The sequence below is a fragment of the Rana temporaria genome, chromosome 3 (assembly GCF_905171775.1).
Source record: "Rana temporaria chromosome 3, aRanTem1.1, whole genome shotgun sequence".
NCBI classification, from domain to species: Eukaryota; Metazoa; Chordata; class Amphibia; order Anura; family Ranidae; genus Rana; species Rana temporaria.
This window is the reverse complement of record NC_053491.1, coordinates 221,194,548-221,213,662: the sequence shown is the minus strand read 5'-3', so window position 1 is coordinate 221,213,662 and position 19,115 is coordinate 221,194,548. Positions and strand designations below refer to the sequence as shown.

The 19,115-nt window shown below is 38.6% G+C and overlaps 1 protein-coding gene across 2 annotated transcripts in view; it reads right to left on the bottom strand.

Moving 5' to 3' along the window:
• The window catches only part of IGF1 (insulin like growth factor 1), a 155,395-nt gene extending 137,160 nt beyond the window's left edge, over positions 1-18,235 (bottom strand). The window contains exons 1-3 of one of the 2 annotated variants that reach the window (XM_040344284.1): positions 18,138-18,235; positions 17,752-17,834; positions 9,374-9,530 (exon numbers count right to left, since the gene is read on the bottom strand). In XM_040344284.1, coding sequence (XP_040200218.1) covers positions 9,374-9,530; positions 17,752-17,814 — 220 coding nt within the window. In that variant the 5' untranslated portion in view covers positions 17,815-17,834; positions 18,138-18,235. Of the gene's footprint in view, positions 1-9,373; positions 9,531-9,662; positions 9,733-17,751; positions 17,835-18,137 lie in introns of those variants that run through there. The other variant, XM_040344286.1, reaches the window with a different exon arrangement.
• Between the last annotated feature and the right edge of the window lie 880 nt (positions 18,236-19,115).

The following is a 19,115-nucleotide window of genomic DNA, read 5'->3' as shown; positions in this document are numbered from 1 at the left end:
GAGGAATTTGTACAATCTGAGGAGGGAAAGAGGCTATTTGGAGAAGAGAGAGTAGAGCAGGGTCCCTAGGGGTTGTAAGAGGGGGATATAGGTAGGCAGCCTAGTTCCCTCTCTGAGGTCGGGAGGAGTTTTTTTTCCTTCCTTGAAGTTAAGGGGTAGAGGGTTACTGGGTAATGTCTTTGTGCGTTTAATAAGTTTAAAATAACAGGAGTATGGATATTATATTAGAAATAGATTTATACAGAAATAAGAGGTTACAACAAGACGTACCTATGAGGCGTAAGTAGGATGGGAAATAGACCTGCTATTGGGATATATTATTTATATGGCATATACATAAGAGGTGAATATACTATGTGTTGTTGTACCCTTTTTCGGTTTATGTTACTTTTTTGTATGTACTCATTTAAGAAATAAAGAATAAAAAAAAAAATGAGCAAAAAGTGAGCAGAATATTGAGAGCTATACATGGTACGGCTTCAGATATAAACACTTTGGAAATTAACTATAAAAGTTTAGTGAAATGGTATATAACTCCTGTAAGAGTACATAAATATCAGCCAGAGATATCCTCACTGTGTTGGAGGGGTTGTAATATGAGGGGTACAATGCTACATATCTGGTGGGAATGCCCCAAAAATTTGGTAATATTAGCAAAAGGTGCAACAATATATAAAGGAATGGATTCGGCCGATGACCCGTGAGTATGCCTATTTCATAATATAGATAAGAAACTAAAACAGTATAAAGAATCAGCATTACCATATTTAATTAATGGCGCGAAAGGTATGATACCAAAAAAAGGGAGAGATCCTGAAAGCCCCACATTAAGGGATTGGTGCATTAGAGTTGAATATATATATTTGGCATCAAATTTTTAAGAAGCAGAGAGGAAGAACAAGACCATGAAATCTCAAAAAGAATTGGAGGAAATGGGAAGAATTTAAAGGAACTAGTAATTATATGAAGAACCTGCAGGGCGAGATAAGGTGATTAGATGAAGGAGAATACATGAAGAAGAAAAAGGAGAACTAAAAATTTTTTTTGATGTATATATTACATGTAAAAATCAAATAAAACCTAAATAAATAAAAATATATATATATTTTGCTTTCATAAAGCATTCAATAAACATTAGTTATGCTGATCTGCATTAAAGGTAGGGCCCATTTACTCTACCACAATGAGTTAACAATGTGAATGGGTTAAATGATAAATTAAATTAGAGAAAGAAGAAAGCTTTTTTCCCCCCCCCCAAGACATTTAATATGAAAAAAATTATAAAGGAAGATCTCTCAGTTTTTTTTTGTAGAGCTAAATCATTCATGAGGGTTGGAGGAATTTGAACAAAATTAATTATTGTGGAGTTGTGCTTTAAAGGTGTGTAAATCTTTCATTTTTGTGTGCAGTGTATGTGCTGTGCAGCAGATTCTGTGACTATAACTGTCTATTTTGTGCAACTGTATTCTATGTTTTCAGTAAAAAGCAATAATTTAACTATGTGACAGCACCCAAGGCAAGTCTGAATGCACTCCACATTAAATTATTCATAATTGCATACACACAAGATAATTTTCTATGGAATAAATGTGTGTATGAGTGTATTAATCAAGGAGCATTTTGTAAATATCTAGGTTTTTACTTTTCCATCAAATGCTATGGGGGAAGTCCTCCAATAGAACCTATCCCATATGACTCATAATTTAGATATCCCATGTGTGCTGTCATATTCTAAAGCATTAACATAGATAAAACAAATTAAAGGTTGAAAAAAATAATTATATTTGTGAAAAATATTCCACAAACAGATGGGACATATCACATGAACATTCACAGAACTGCATATTTTCATTTTTTTTTTTTTTGCTGAAGAATTAAAATCAACTTATTAGGAAGGAGCTCATATATATATGTGTCACAGGGGAATACAGTTTATGTATCTGTTTTCACAGTCTGTGTACATTCAGGGAAGAAATTTGCATGCTTGCTACTTTAGTTGAGAATGGTTGGGTTTGAACACACACATAGCAGAACTTTAATTATTAGACAGAGTGTGGCTTTAACTTGAACTTTTCTAAACAGAGCAGAATACTGCTTGGGCCTTGAAGGACACTAATACGGCGATAATCACCTTTAAGATAGTCAAAACGGAAAAAGGGCATGCATATAGTCAACCCGCTTACAAAGTTCTAGTCATTATTGTTTTTCTCTGCAACTCAATAAAAAAACTAGGTAGCAGTAGACAGCAACACATTAAGTTAAACCTATGTGCCACGCTATGCTCTGCAAGCAAAATTCCTTCCTGTGAACCTGTGCAATATATTTTGTCCAGTGCTTGATATGAATCAAAAAAGTGAATAATACATTATAATAATATACATGTTTAAAGTGCTAACATGCAAACAATGTATACAATACATATATACATACACTTATACAGTAAAACCTTGGTTTGAGATAAACTTGTTTTGAGAGCGTTTTGCAAGACAAGCAAAATTTTTAAATACATTTTGACTTGATATACAAGTAGCATCATGTCACAACCGAGTATAGAAGAGAAAAGAGGTGTCTCTAAGTGTAGCAATATGGTTACATTTAATGAAGGTACAACATTAACCAACTCACATGGTTGATGATTAATAGAGGCACATTTAAGTATGCAGGCATGCGGGTTAAAGCTGTCCAAATAGACCATCCCCCGCACCACCATTATTCCTTCCACACAAGCTGTTCAAGCCTTGCTTTCAGATCGCTCTACTGCAGGGTAGTCTTTCCGGTAACAGTTGCAGACTGACAGCAGTGAGAGCCGGAGGTGTGGGGGATGGTGTATGTATCTTTACCCCGGATGCCTCCATACTTAGATGTGCCTCTTTTTAATCATCAACAATGTGAGTTGCTAAATGTTGTACCTTCATTAAATGTAACCATATTGCTACACATAGAAGGGCCTCTCTTCTCTTTTATACTCTGTAGCTCCTGCTGGATTTTGCTTCTAATCCCCTTGTGGAGGCTTCCATTTGTGGATGGACATTTTATGGTTACACAACCTATCACATTGCTATAATCTTTTTATATGGAGTAAACTGAAGGACTTATGAAGAAATGGTGTGGAATGAATCATTTGAGTTTCCATTATTTCTTATGGGAAAATTTTCTTTGATGTACAAGTGCTTTGGATTACAAGTATGTTTCTGGAGCAAATTATGCTCACAATCAAAGGTTTTACTGTATAGAGTGTTCGATCCCCTATGTGTGCTATAGTGCTCAATAATATAAGTCCATCAATCAATATCCTTAAAGATTTTTCGGCTGAGTAGGATCCTTGTGATGGTGCTCCAAACTTATCCGAAGTGCCAACAAACTTTACCTCCCCCTCTATGTGATTATCCTCACCACAGGGTGTGTGACCGTACAATAGAGGTTGGTCTGATAACGCAGTTGGACCACCCCTGGGCTCTGTGATTTATGGAGGATCCTGAAAAGTTCAATGGAATTATCCTCAATACATTTATGAAAGATAAGCTACATGCTGCTTTATCATGTTAAAACCATATTTATTAAAAGTATATTATCCAGGGTACTCACTCATCAAACAGAACTCATCAAACAGAACTATATAAATTCCATATGAGGACATAAGTCCTTTTGCTCATCCACAGCTACATGTCATCCCTGTGCCAACACGCATTGAGGAGGGGACAGGGGTGGTTCAACTGCATTAGACCAAACTTAATTGTGCGGTGGTGAGGATAATCACATGGTGGGGGGGGGGACAGGTATGTTGGCATTTTGGATATGTTTTCAACCAAAAGATCTTTAAGGATATTGATTAATAGACTTATGTTATTGAGCACTTTAAACGTGTATATTATTATAATGTATTATTCACTTTTTGAATAATATCAAGCACTGGACAAAATATATTGCACAGGGTCACAGGAAGGAATTTTGTTTGCAGAGCATACCACGGCACATAGATTTAATTAAATATTTAGCACAACTGTATGGAAATGTGATCAGTGCCAGGCCAGCACCTGGATAATTACTGCACATAAAAGACATTCAAAGTGATTATTTCTGGTAGCTCGCAAGACTTATTTCCAATTTTGACCCAGTAACACAGTATCTATAAGGCTCTGTAGCTGTAGATACTAGAGAATGATGACCACTATTTCAGTAAACAGTACATCACTCTCTGAAACAGTATGGCCCCGTACACACGTCCAAGGAACTCGACGGGCAAAACACATCGTTTTGCTCGTTGAGTTCCTTGTGAATCCGCAGAGGATCTCGGCGGGCCGAAATTTCCCTTTGAACAACGAGGAAATAGAGAACATGTTCTCTATTTGGCCCGACGAGATCCTCGTCGGTTTCCTCGGTCGAAAGTGTACACACGGCCGGGTTTCTCGGCAGAATACGGCTCCGATCGAGTTTCTGGCTGAATTCTGCCGAGAAACTCGGTCGTGTGTACGGGGCCTGACTCTCACAGTGAAGTCCAGGGTAGATCTGGGTAAACAGGTGAACAACTGGAAGGATCTTAGTACTGGCTCCACAGCCGAATGGTTGCAGAAGTCCCAGGTCTGCTATCACAGGCGGATGGCTAGAAAGGCAGGGAACCCAGGGGATTGCAAGAGAAGAAATTAAAGGAAAGTTTAAAAAAACGTTTGGGAGTATAATAGTATAAAATAATTAGCCTGCAATTTATGAAGTATAAAACTGGCTAATTTAATAAATTCCAACCCAATCATACTTGATATCTCTCAGTTAATTAAAGCTCATTCTGTTTGCTGTATATCTTTATGACAGGTGGTATTTTTGGGCATTATGTCCAAAGACTGTAATGTTTAGCACAGTAATATGAATTCTTCTTTTTAAGATTTGCTCTCAATAATGATTCATAAGATTAATAACTACTTAAAATAAAATAATGAAAGCCTGCACAATTTAGACAGATCATATTTTAAAGAAGTACAGAGCTTAGCAGTGAGAATTGAATATCAGACTAAAATTAGTTCAAACCGAACATATAATTTTTGAAATTATATTTAAATTCTGATTTCTCACGTAAAGTATAAATTTGGTTCTGCCTCTTTCAGATCCTTTGCTTCCTAAATATTCTTTCAATGTGATAGGTGGCCTTCTTGACCAATAGGGAAGCAGAACAGGCATGACCAAGCTAACATTTTACAGGAAGAATTTCGATTTTTTTTCAAGGCAAACACAATGACTAAACTACAAAAACCTAAACAATATAATAAATATTAGAGATCCACCACAATAGAATTTAAATTGTAGATAAATATCTTTATATATAGATAGATAGATAGATAGATAGATAGATAGATAGATAGATATATCTATCTATGTATATATATATATATATATATATATATATATATATATATATATATATATATATATATATATACCCCAAATAATTTCTAAAATACAATTTGTAAATTCTTAGGAATTGCTTAGGCTTAGCAATCCACAGTGAACTCTACACTAAGTCACCTGCATTGTACACAAATACAATGGAAAAATCTAGTCAGAGGTTACATTTTCTAACTAATGAGCAATTTCCAGGCTGTTAAGTATATTCCTAAGAAAACATCAAGATCACATTTTGCAGTTGAGAGAACTGTAAGAACATGACTGTGGGTAGTTTCCACTCAGCAAAATGTTTCTATTATGCTGGGCTTTTCCTAGAAGCTGCAAGATTTTGAGCCACAAAAGTTGTAACCGGTGCAGTACATCAAAACTAGGACTGTTTCAAAACAATAGAATAACTAGTAAATAGTACAGCTTGCTTTTGTAATTAAAACATTGAGAAATTCACACAGCATCACATTTAGAATACACTTATATACAGTATATGAACTTAGTGAAGTGTGAAATGGTTCATTCATAGAGACTAATGTCATGGAGATACAAATAGGAAATTCTGATGTTACTTAAAGGTAATTTTTACAATTAATAGCAACAGGTCTATTTTGGGGAAATTACAGAGTAGAGAGGTGCCCCATACCCCCTATTTTTTTTCTTTTTTTCTAGTGCCGAGAAGGTTGGACAACCTTCTAGGGGTAAGAAAAAAAATCTTTTGACATCACCTATTATTGAATGTGTCTACTTTTTGACTAAGTGCAGAAAACACATTGATGACTAATATGCTGATTTACAACAGAGAAGGGGTAACGCTATGCTCTCTCCATTATAAACTGCTAAGTGATACACATCCACGAGTTCTCTCTGCTTAAGGTGTACCTATAGCCAAATTGATTCATGGAAGAGCACCTCTGCCAGGGTTTATTTTGATTGCATGTGTACCATTGGAAACATTTCCATACATTTTCTGTTCTAAAGAAGCAAAAGGAAATTAGGGAACACCTTCCAAAGTAAGTGAAATTCATTCTTAGACAGTTGTTCCTGTAAAAAAAAATCCTGTTACCTCTTGTTCTAAGGACACGTTTGGATTTGCCCTAACTTTCTTTCTCAGTGACAATGGTTACCAGTACAAACAGTGGGGACACAACAATAAAAATCTGAGGGTCAAACTTTTCTCCCAATACCCAAAATTAAAAAAAAATTGGCCTAGAGATACACTTAAACATAGCAGAGAGAAGATTGGAGGAAGAGAGCTGGTGATGTGATGTGACAGGTCACGTAATCAATCTCTCCCAGCATTTTTTTCTGCTCTCATTCATTTATTGCACTCCATTGGCTTCAGAGTTCCAAAGACAGTAAAATGCAATGTACGTTTATAAAGCACACTCCTGTGCTTTATAAATTAGTGTTTTTTTTTTTTTATAAGCAGCCTTACTGCTGCTTTTAAAAAAGAATCCCATGCAATAAGTTCAGTTTTTGATTACTCTGTGAACTATAGCCTGCTTCCTTATGTTTATAAATTTTGTAAAGATTTATAATCTTGAAGTTATAAGCAGTTTTAAAATGGTATAGACACCAAGTTATTTATTTCTGAGTGTATATCTGGTGAATTCCTAGTACAGAACATTTACAGTGACAGCCTGTATAAATTTGATGAATATGAGCACTGAGCTGTGTAAACAAACCACTGAGATAAAATGTGAGGACAAAGGGTATGGGTAGTCACTTATATATTATTATACTGTGTTGTTTCATGAGCTTTACTGGTATGAAGCTGTCATGGAAGCTATGCCACTGAAAATGAAAGTGAACTGTTACTTTAAACTGTTACTTTAAAAACACTGTGAATCAAAAAATATTGTCCAAAGGTAGCCATACCCAGATCACTATTTAAAATATTTATGAAATGAAAAATATAGCAACCAAATTGATAACACTCAATATGAAAAACATACATACTCAAGAGAGCAAGCAAATATCTGAAGCAACAGCATTGATGTCATGAAGATCCTGCCAGTAACAGGTGCCTCAGACTCTCCGGTTCCCTATCGCGGCTGCAACAGTGCATGCGCGTGTGCGCACACACGTGCATGCGCGCACCTCTGTTGGCGCCAGGCATTGTTAAAAAGCCTGCCTGTCACATACAGTCCCTGCTGTCTGCTCTACAGCGTTGTGTGACTTAAAACCTGATCTGAGACTGTTACCTGTATTAAGACCCAGCTTACCTTTGACCATCCAGTTATCTGCCTGCATCTGACCCCGGCCTGTTTGTGACTACTCTTTGCCTGCACCCCTGTACCTTTTCTGCCCACCTGATACCTGACCCAGCTTGTCTGACTATCCCTGTGTTGGTTCTATCTGTTCCTGGTTCTGATTCAGCCTGCTAAGCTCATGCAGTCTGCTGAGCTGTCCCTGATCCAGTCTGCTAAACCGATCCAGCCTGCTAAGCTGATCCAGCCTGCTGAGCTGTTCCTGATCCAGTCTGCTAAGCTGATCCAGTCTACTGAGCAGTTCCTGACCCAGTCTGCTAAGCTGATCCAGTTCCTGTATCCCAGCTCCTGGAAGGAAGTTTCCGGGTGTCTGATCCACTTCCTCACCTCTGTTGATCCTGCCAGGCACCAGTGCCACTCCTTACTCCTGTGCCTACTGTTACCTTACCAGGGGGCCACGAGTGGGAGCCATAAGGGAGACCGTCCTCTGCAATTCAGGCTCACAACCATCAGGTACGTGACAATTGATAACCAAATTTGTTGAGATGCCAAGTCCATTTATAGCACAGTGAGATTTTGTAAGTTGTTAAAACAAGCAGGAACTACAAGCGGGTTTCAGTCCTTCTCTTCAGTCCTTATCTCTGTTATGTAAAAAAGTGAAGGAGAAGGAGCACCACTGTTGGGGCAGGCAGATATCTCTATTTCAGTAGCTTTCTTGGAGATTCTGGCCCATCCTTGTTTATTTTCTAGAATGACAGAGCCAATTTAATTATCCCATTTGAAAAGCTGCTTTTATGTGCAGGTGCCTAGATATATGTGTACACTTCAACTTTGGTATACCAATAAAATTATTTTATTGCACCAGCTGTAGATCAGTAAATGCTTACCTGTTCTGACATCAGCTATGATAAGCATGTCGTGGCTAAAGCAGATTACAAAACTGAAGAGCATAAAAGCCGAATTCAGAATATACTATGGAACTAAAGGAAATGTGGTTGGGGTTTCAATAACACCATTTAGAACACAGCTAAAAGTTAGTTTAAGCTATGATTCATAGAAGGAACCTGACTAGTAAAATACATGAAATGGTATCAGGGTATACGAAAGCTGTATACATATTGTGAGGTTTGGGCATTTTTCTTTGGGAAGACTCAATGTATAGTGCAGTTTCTGTTCATTTCTGTTGCTCTATAAAATGTACACATTAAAAATGTAGTATGCTATAAAATATAGGCAACAAAATCACTTTAAAAAGAACTAAAGTAGTATTTTCTAATACCATAACAACCGTAAACATCACTTTACCCCCCCCCCCCCCCCCTTTAAGAATGGTCCCATATACTGCTAGCAATGGTATTACTAATGAGTATAGGATGTTTATTGAATGTTAATTTAGCAAAAGTGGTTAACTTCATGCCTTGCACATGAGTTGGGTTTCAAACTGAACATAGGCTCACTGTAACTTCTAAACTTGGTTAACTATTAGTTTGCAAAGTGAAGATGATTTACCTTAGTAAATCAACCCCACTGTATGAAGAGTGAGCTTGATTCAATTTGTTAACAGAGTTTTCAAGAAAATAGAATACATTTTTGTTAACGCAGTCTGTTGCTCGGTCGTTAGTTGCCCATTATTTAACCTTGCCTTTAATCCAAAACACCAAATGCAGTCCAATTAGGAGCTCATGTGAGCTTCATGCAATTTTCAAAGCTGACAACAAATACATTTATTGGTGTCTGATAAAATCAGGGTATAAAATAAAGAAATACCATAAACTTACTGAAAAAGAAGCCTCTGTCTCCACATACAAACTGCAGAGCATCCACTAACTCAGCACCACAGAGAGTTTCTTGGGCAGCAGCTGCTGAGTGGGTTAGAGTGAGTAGACATAAGCCCAGGTAAAAGAGATGCATGTAGGTCATTGTGTGCATCTTAACCTGTCAAAGAAACACATACAGTGAATATAATTCTCTCATAGACTGTACACTGATATATCGAGCATGCGCGTGGATCTTGGCACAAATTATGCTGTTTAATATAATTAATGTTTGACTGATCTGCCCTTCTACCATTTGAGTTGTTTCTCCTTGGACTCCTACAATATTCTGAAATCACAGATTCTGTATTACAGACAAAGTTTTCAGTAGTTCATAATGATGTTTGATGCCACACAGTTGGATAGGTCAAAGCATTTGGCACCTGCATTTATCTGATAACCTTTTAACTTCCTGTGCTGGATGTATGAGTATGGTCTCTGATTACTTGGAAATCAATGCTCACCTGACATGCACATCCACTGTACAAAGTATGATATTATTAGTCTTCCATTAGCTTAGCATACAAGAATTACCTGTTGTTCTCCTTTGCACACAATGGAGAACAACAGGTTACATACAGTTATATGGGACAGAATACCTTTAAAGTTTGATCTTTTAGAGCAATGATTCTTAACCCTTGAACATGGTCTGCCACCAGGCTGTGGCCTCCATCTTTCTGGGCTTCCAGCCAGCTGCAGATCCCCTAACCTCCTCTATTGACCTGTAGTACCTCCCACAGTGTCTCTAGGCCTCCTGAGAGCCATAATCCCCCACAGTGCCCCTCCAACCTCCCACAGTGCTACCCAGCCCACTGCAGTGCCCCCTAGCTTGCTGCAGAGCTTCCAGCTTCCCATTGTGCCACCAACAGTATCTCCCAGTGCCATGGCAAAGCCCCCAGCTTCCTGAAGATATCTCACCCTCAAAGTTGCCTCCAGCTCCCTTTAGAAACTTAAATATCCCACCCTAAAGTGGAACTCCCGCTGATTGGAACCCTCCCCCCTCCGGTGTCACATTTGACACCTTTCAGGGGGAGGGGGATGCAGATACCTGTCTAAAGACAAGTATTTGCACCCACTTCTGGCCACACAGTCTCGGGCAGACTGCGGGCATGAGGTCACCTCCCGCCCCCCCCCCCCGTTGTGTTCTGGGAACACTCGGCTCCCAGTACACAGCGGAAGCCAATCGGCAGGCGTAGCGAGACTCGTGCATGCACCGTAGGGAACCCGGCAGTGAAGCCGGAGTGCTTCTCTTCCAGGTTCCCTCACCGAGGATGGTGGGGGGGGCAGCAGAGTGACGAGCGATCGCTCGTCCTCTGCTGTGGACGGCGCTGGACTCCAGGACAGGTAAGTGTCCTAATATTAAAAGTCAGCAGCTGCAGTATTTGTAGCTGCTGGCTTTTATTATTTTTTTTTCAGTGGAGCTCCGCTTTAATCCCCTGCAGGGCCAATAAGTCTGCTACAGAGTCACTTAAACCCCCCCCCCCAGAACCCCCATCCAGGGCTTTTTTGTATTCCCATGCTTTTATTTTGTAAGCATTCACTTTTTTTTACTGTTGGGGGAAAAAAATGTGAATCATTCAAAAGGTAAGGGGAAAATAATACTGGGAGTATGCTGTAGGCCCCCTAACCTGAGGGAGGCGGGAGATGGATCTCCTATCACAAGTTGGGGATTAGCAGGAAGGATGGGAAGTGTTATCATAATGGGGGATTTTAATTATCCAGACATAGACTGGGCGGAGGGAACCACGCCTTTGTCTAAGGCTCGTCAGTTCCTAAATGTCATGCAGGAAAATTTCATGGTTCAGATGGTAGAGGCGCCAACTAGAAATAAAGCGTTACTGAATCTACTGATTACCAGCAATACAGACCTGATCACGGATGTGGAAATACGGGGCAATTTAGGAAACAGCGATCACAGGTCACTTGGCTTCAGTATAAATCGCACAAATAGGAAACATAAGGGAAATACAAAGACACTGAATTTCAACAGAGCCAACTTCCCTAAACTACGAACCTTGCTAGAAGGCATGAATTGGGATAAAGTTTTAGGAACAAAGAACACGGAGGAGAGATGGGTTTGCTTAAAGGGCATATTAAATAAGAGCGTGAGCCAATGCATCCCATTGGGCAATACATTTAAAAGAGCGAACACAAGTCCTGGATGGCTTAAATGCAATGTAAAAATGCATATAAAGGCAAAGGAGAAGGCCTTCAAAAAAATAAAAGGTTGAAGGATCATCATCAGCATTCAGACTTTATAAAGAATGCAACAAGAAATGTAAGGGTGCAATTAGGGTGGCTAAGATAGAACACAAAAGACATAGCGGAGGAGAGCAAAAAAATCCCAATCAACTCTTTAAGTATGTAAACAGTAAAAAATGGAGGACAGACCATATTGGCCCCATAAAGAATGAGGTTCTTTACAAAGGATGGGGAAATGGCGAATGTATTACATTTATTATTCTCCTCAGACTTCACGAGAGAATCGGGGGGTTCAGTAACAAAAACTGCAGTGTTTATCCTTATGACATATCACAGGAAGCACCTTGGGAAACCAAACATTAATAAATCACCGGGACCAGGTGGCTTGCATCCAAAGGAACTTAGGGAACTCGGTCAAGTAATTGCCAGACTATTCATCCTAATTTTTACTGACAGTCTACTGACTGGAATGGTACCAGCTGATTGGAGAAAAGCCAATGTAGCGCAAATATTTAAAAAGGGCCCAAAATAAATTCCTGGGAATTACAGACCAGTTAGCCTAACATCAATAGTATGCAAGCTCTTGGAGGGGATGATAAGGGGCTATATAAAATATTTTAGTAATGAGAACAGTATCATTAGCAGTAATCAGCATGGATTCATGAAGAATCGTTCTTGCCACATCAATCTATTAACCTTCTACGAGAAAGGTCCAGAGATGTGGTATATCTGGATTTTGCAAAAGCATTTGACACAGTTCCCCATAAAAATTTACTGTACAAAATAAGGTCTGCTGGCATGGACCATAGTGTGAGTACATGGATTGAAAACTGGCTACAAGGGCGAGTTCAGAGGGTGGTGATAAATGGGGAGTACTTGGAATGGTCAGGGGTGGGTAGTGGGGTCTCGCAGGGTTCTGTGCTGGGACCAATACTATTTAATTTGTTCATAAACAACCTGGAGGATGGGGTAAACAGTTCAATCTCAATATTTGCGGACGATACTATGCTAAGCAGGGCAATAGCTTCTCCACAGGATGTGGAAACCTTGCAAAAAGAACTGAACAAATTAATGGGGTGGGCAACTACATGGCAAATGAGGTTTAATGTCGAAAAATGTAAAATAATGCATTTGGGTGGCAAAAATATGAATGCAATCTATACACTTGGGGGAGAATCTCTGGGGGAATCCAGGATGGAAAAGGACCTTCTAGTAGATGATAGGGTCAGCAATGGCATACAATCCCACGCTGCTGCTAACAAAGCAAACAGCATATTGGCATGCATTAAAAAGGGGAACAACTCCAGAGATAAAATAATAATTCTCCTGCTCAACAAGACTCTGGTCCAGCCGCACCTAGAGTATACTGTCTAGTTCTGGGCACCAGTCCTCAGGAAGGATGTACTGGAAATGGAGCGAGTACAAAGAAGGGCAACAAAGCTAATAAAAGGTCTGGAGGATATTAGTTATGAGGAAAGGTTGCGAGCACTGAACTTATTCTCTCTGGAGAAGAAATGCTTGAGAGTGGATTGATTTCAGTTTACAGATACCGTACTGGTGACCACACAATAGGGATAAGACTTTTTGTGGAAGGGAGTTTAACAAGACACGTGGCCACTCCTTAAAAGTAGAAGAAAAGAGGTTTAAAGAGCGACAAGGATGTGAAATTCCCTTCCACAGGCGGGTGGTCTCAGCGGGGAGAATCAATAGTTTCAAAAAACTATTAGATACGCACCTTAACAGCTGCAACATACAGGGATATACAATGTAATTATGACATATTGGGGGTTATTTACAAAAGGCAAATCCACTTTGCACTACAAGTGCTCTGTAAGTGCAGTTACTGTAGCTCTGAGGGGAAGATCTGAAATGAGGGGAAGCTCTGCTAATTTTATCATCCAATCATGTGCAAGCTAAAATGCTGTTTTTTTTTTCTTTGCATGCCCCCTCAGATCTACAGAAACTGCACTTGAAAGTGAACTTTCAGTGCACTTTCAAGTGCACTTGTAGTGCAAAGTGGATTTGACTTTCGGAAATAACCCCCACAATCACACACATAGGTTGGACTTGATGGTCTTTTTTCAACCTCGCATAACTATGTAACTATGTAACTACTAAATAAAGCTGAGAACCACTGTCTATGTATCATATGTCTGCTACAGTCACCTAAAACCCTCCAGAACCCTCATTCCCCTTACAGTGACAACCAACCCCATTGAGAGCCTTCCAGAATTTCAATACATATTATCATACTTTCATTGTGTGAGTATAAACTTTTTTTAATTTTTATTTTTACTGTTGGGGTCAGAATGCTATCACATGTTACATTAACATTTCCATTTTCTAGATTTTAAAATATTATATACATCAAAATCCCTAATATGCCCAATTCTGCAGTATTGTAGCGTGGAACTCAATACAAGTTTCAGACTTTTAAGAGGCGTTCCACCCTAAAAATGAACTTTCTATTAACAGCTTGCCTTTAATGTAAAAAAATTATAAAAATTGTACTAACTTCTATCTATCACAACTAGCGCCCAGAAGCGATTCAGTTCGCATGCGCCGCGCTTTATAAGTTTTTCATTCATTCATTCATTCATCTGGCTGTTACCAGGCAGATTTCGTAATCTGTCTAGTTTCTGGTCCTAGGTGGTTCAACTTCCTGTCCTAAGACACCATTGCCTCCTGGGAAATGAAGACACTCATTCCCCAGGAGTCCCTGGGCATTACTGTGCCTAAAAATCACCCAGTATGCACCTCTCCCTGAAAACCAGGAAGAAAAAGAAACTGGGCTTCACATGCCCACACATATGATGGATACGGCCACAACATGAGCTGGAGGATATAAGGCAAGTGTTTGCAATGATTTCTGGAATGATTGGGGAGCTATTAATACATTTTAGGGACTATTTAATGTGATTAATATTAGCTTGCAAAAAAAAAAAAATTATGCCCGGAACCCCGCTTTAAGTTAATTTTGTTGTCATGAAGTTATCTTTTTTGCAGCTTATTCCACACATATCAGAGTTTGAAATATACAAACTAAAATTGGTTGTGTAAAATTATAAAATTTAATGGACTTCTGGACTCTCCATGACATGTGTAAAACCATTAACCTATTTTTTATTATGAGGTCATCATTGTTATACCTTCAAATGAACCAAAAGGCTGATTTCCCTATATTTGCTACCTTGGTTAAAGCTGACCTCCAGACAGATATAAAAGATGCAAACCTGTTTCTTATGAATACATTATCTGATTGTAACATGTATTTTTCAAATTCAGAAGATGCAAGTACCTAAATTTGACATCACCCTCTTGCAGTCCCTATACAGCAATGCTCAGACTAGTAGATAAGCAGCACAAAGAAACCAAGCAGCAGAGTGACAGAGAGGTTAGCTTATCAGTGTGCTGCTTCTCCTTTATTGTCCAGTCTCAGGCTGGGGGGGAACAATAACATTGGTGTTACCTAACTGCAGTATAGAGAAACAAATCAGGTATATCTAAATTGGCCTTAAAGATAAATTCCAGGTATGGATAAACAGTTACATTGATCCAGTTTTGACCAATGAAACTATGCATATGCCATACCTGGCTGATACCCCTGGACACCACTACTTCAAGGATCTCCACTCGCTTTTCCTTGTCTTTTGCAGACTGGCTGCACATCTGCCTACTGAACACATAAGGTTGACTGCTTGGCACGGGTACTGTTCAGAGAATTCTTTGCATTCTCTAAATGAATGCAAAGCTTTGTGTGATTGGACGAGGTGGAGAGCGTGACATCACAGTCCCTCCTCTCTACCTTGTCCAATGAGAGAATTCTTTGCACTCATTCAGAAAATGCAAAGCATTCTCCAAATAGCACTGGTGCTGAGGGGGCTAACTTCTGTTTTTTAGTAAGCAGAAGTGCAACCGCTTGGCACAGGACCCCGTAGCAAGTGAAGATTGCTGGAATAGCAGCATCTACCTCCAGGGACATTGACCAGGTATTGTGTATACTTAGTTACCTCTGTCTAAACTGGGCCAATGTAACTAGGTAGAACATATCCATACTTGGAATTTATCTTTAACAAGTTCACCTTAAAGCGGAGGTTCACCCAAAAAACAAGTATATAACATTACATTCTGAATACCTCAAACATGTACAGTATGCTGTTTTTTTTTTTTGGCGGGTGTACATACGGTATTATAGCTATTTTTCACCTGGCTTCCGGGTACTAGCTCCCGTGGGAGTAGGCGTTCCTATGCAGTGAGGCAATGTCCTCTGGGACTTCGCCCAAATGATTGACGTGCCTGACAAAAACGTACCCCCGGCGGATAAGGCGCGTCACGAGTTACCTAAACTAGCCGAACTGCGAGTCAGCTCTATACGGCGCTATATGGCGCCTGCGCACTGACTGGGAGCCGCGTAGACTGCGCTGGCGCCGTATAGAGCCGACTCGCAGTTCGCTCTACAGGAAGCTTTACAGGTGCTATTTTTAGTGCTAAAGCGCCTGTAAAGCACCTTAACACAATTACTGTATTTATTGGCATATAACACTCACTTTTTTACCCTGAAAATAGAGGGTAAACTGTGCCTGCGTGTTATACGCAGGGGGCGGTGGAAAGTTTTTTTCTGAAACTTCCCTTTTAAAGTTAGGGTGTGTGTTATACGCCTGTGCGTGTTATACGCCGATAAATACGGCATGTCGCAACATGTATGAAACAGCGTTGTGTGCTAAGCAGTGCAAAATTTGCATTTTTGGTGCTATCCCTATATGGAGCTATCCCTATATAGAGGCAAGAGCTTTACCAGTCTCAGATTGAATTTATTTTTTCATCATAACATTTTTATAAAAGTTGGTGAAAATATGAAAAAATCACTCTACTTTAAACATTAAACTGTTGCATATCCCAGTGCTTTTTTTTTTTTTTTACAGGGTCCATCCAAAAGTTAGTCATTTTTAGTTATCCCTCTTCAGTTATGTATTACATAAATTTGAAAGAAGAAGTTTGGCATACTTATTTGAATTTTAGAGCTGACCAAAAATAAGTTCATACCCTATTCTCACGAACAAACAGAACAATATAAAACCTAGCCGCCAAGAAAGAGATTAGTTCTTAATGATCATTACAATGTGTTTGTCACTCTTTCAGCCTAAAACAAATATATTACAAATGGGCAGCAATCATCTGTTTTATAGAGAAGGCCTACAGTGAATACTTGTAGTGGCTGATCTAATGGCATGAGCTCATTCCAAACTATACAAAAAAAAAATGAAAACTCCAGCCTTCAGAAACTTTTTTTTTTATGCTGAGAAAGGAAACTTGAAGCTTTGCCAGCAACTGCAAGAAAGGTCACTAAAACCAGTCTGACCAAATAAGCTTAAAATGTTTTCAAATACAACAGATAACATGTTGCAAAAATAAATGTCTTGAATAACATAGTACATCACATTAACCCTTCAAACCCTGCAGCAAGAAGCTCCACAATGACAATTGTACAATTAACTCACTGACAGAGCGAAGTATTACAAACTGATGTAAAATTATACATCTGCAAGCATTTTAAAGTTTGCAGGGGATAAAAAATTAAATAGAATGAAATGACTGCAGTTAACTCTTCTATCTCAAACTGGCACCTTACATCAACTACTAAGTATGATTTGCAGGAATAATTAGCATTGCAAAAAAGAAAGCTAATAATAATAAAATAAATATATTAATGCATATATTCTATTAAAGATTTTGGTGCCTAAACATTATAGTAAAACACATCAAACTCATGATGTGCAACAGAACAGGTGCAATGCATTGCATTGTAAAATTCATACATAGTAAGTACAAAACATTATTTAGTGCAATCCAAAAAAATGAATATGCAAATGATCACAGGCTGCACACAGCAAAACAATTGTCTATTAAATAGCATGACTATTAAAGTACACTACAAAAAACATTAAAGTTATCATTTATTTGCAGCTGCTCTATACAAGAAAGGTTATACAGCATATACACAAAAATGCACATTCAGCATTTTTCAAATGACAGCTGGGCAGGAAAAAGTCTACTTCATGCATTCATAGAAATAAAAGAGACACTAGTCATTGATGCATAAAAAAGACATTTAAAAAAAAGAGAGGAAATAAATGAGTTACCTTTAAGATATCACAAAAGTAGCACTTAAATAATTGTGTTGAAAGACAGTTGTTTTTTTCCATGGCTTCTTTAAGTACAGGGTCTGCAAATGAGATTGTTAGCTGAGATAACAAGGAAAAAAAAAAAAAAAGGAAATCCACAGAGATATTCAGAGCTATGTCACATTTGAAATTGAGGACTTTACTCCATTGCGTAGGATCTGCTCTGATTTTAGCAGTGACAGTCAGATTTAGCAAACAGAAGAAGGATTTAAAGAAAATCCTCACATTTATCTACATTTACACAGACACTGTAGACAGGAAACAGCTGGGAGAACAGTTGTTTTCACTCTCTCCCTCTTCTGGCAAGTTTTTGAGCTTTGAGCGAGGACTTTTTTTTATCATACCTTAGTATTTCAGGACCGGATCACAAAGTATATTTATTTTTACTTGCACTTTAGTGACATTGTAAAAAATATAAAAAAATATAATAAAAAAAAAGGCATGGAAAGGAGCCTGTTGGTTTGTCTGCTGCCTCCTCTCTCACATCTTTTTCTTATGAAGCTTGCATGATGTAGGTAGGATTCTGCAAGCAATCAATACAATCTGTTTGACGTACACAGTGATAAAAGTTCAGGAGGAAAATATGATGACTTAAAATGGATTTTTATTGCAATCTGCAACACGATCTGGTAGCCATTTTATAGAATTGACAGATGTTTTTTTTTTTCCTCTGTTTTTCTAAACAGAACTGTAATAGGTTGCCATGTGAAATCACATTACTTGCCATGGGAAGCATATGAAATTTCCAAGAATCGGTAAATGACTGACAAACACTGAAACCTAAATTGTATATAAAACAACAATAACAGCATCATTTAAATAATTGCAGCTGGTCTGTAGTATGTGCTCATAGCCTGTGATGTCATTCAAATCCCCTAACTGAGTTAGTGGTATGAAACCTCAAGTCAGCTGTTTTTTTTTTCTGCATAGACTTTACAGTGCTTAGCTGCATTTCAACATGTAACCTTTAAGTTATATAATTTTACAGCTGTATCGTGTGAACTCTTTTTATATTGTCACTGTCATAAGGGTTCCTAGTTAACAGCAAGGTAACATTTGGTTACTGTTTATCTAATTAACCCTATGCATGCTGGATGCACTGAATGAAGGCTAAGGCCTCTTGCACACTTCACCTTATACACATGACCCCAGTGGAATATGGTATAGGGCAGTGATGGCGAACCTTGGCACCCCAGATGTTTTGGAACTCCATATCCCATGATGCTCAGCTACACTGCAGAGTGCATGAGCATCATGAGAAATGTAGTTCCAAAACATCTGGGGTGCCAAGGTTCGCCATCACTGGTATAGGGACAACCTGC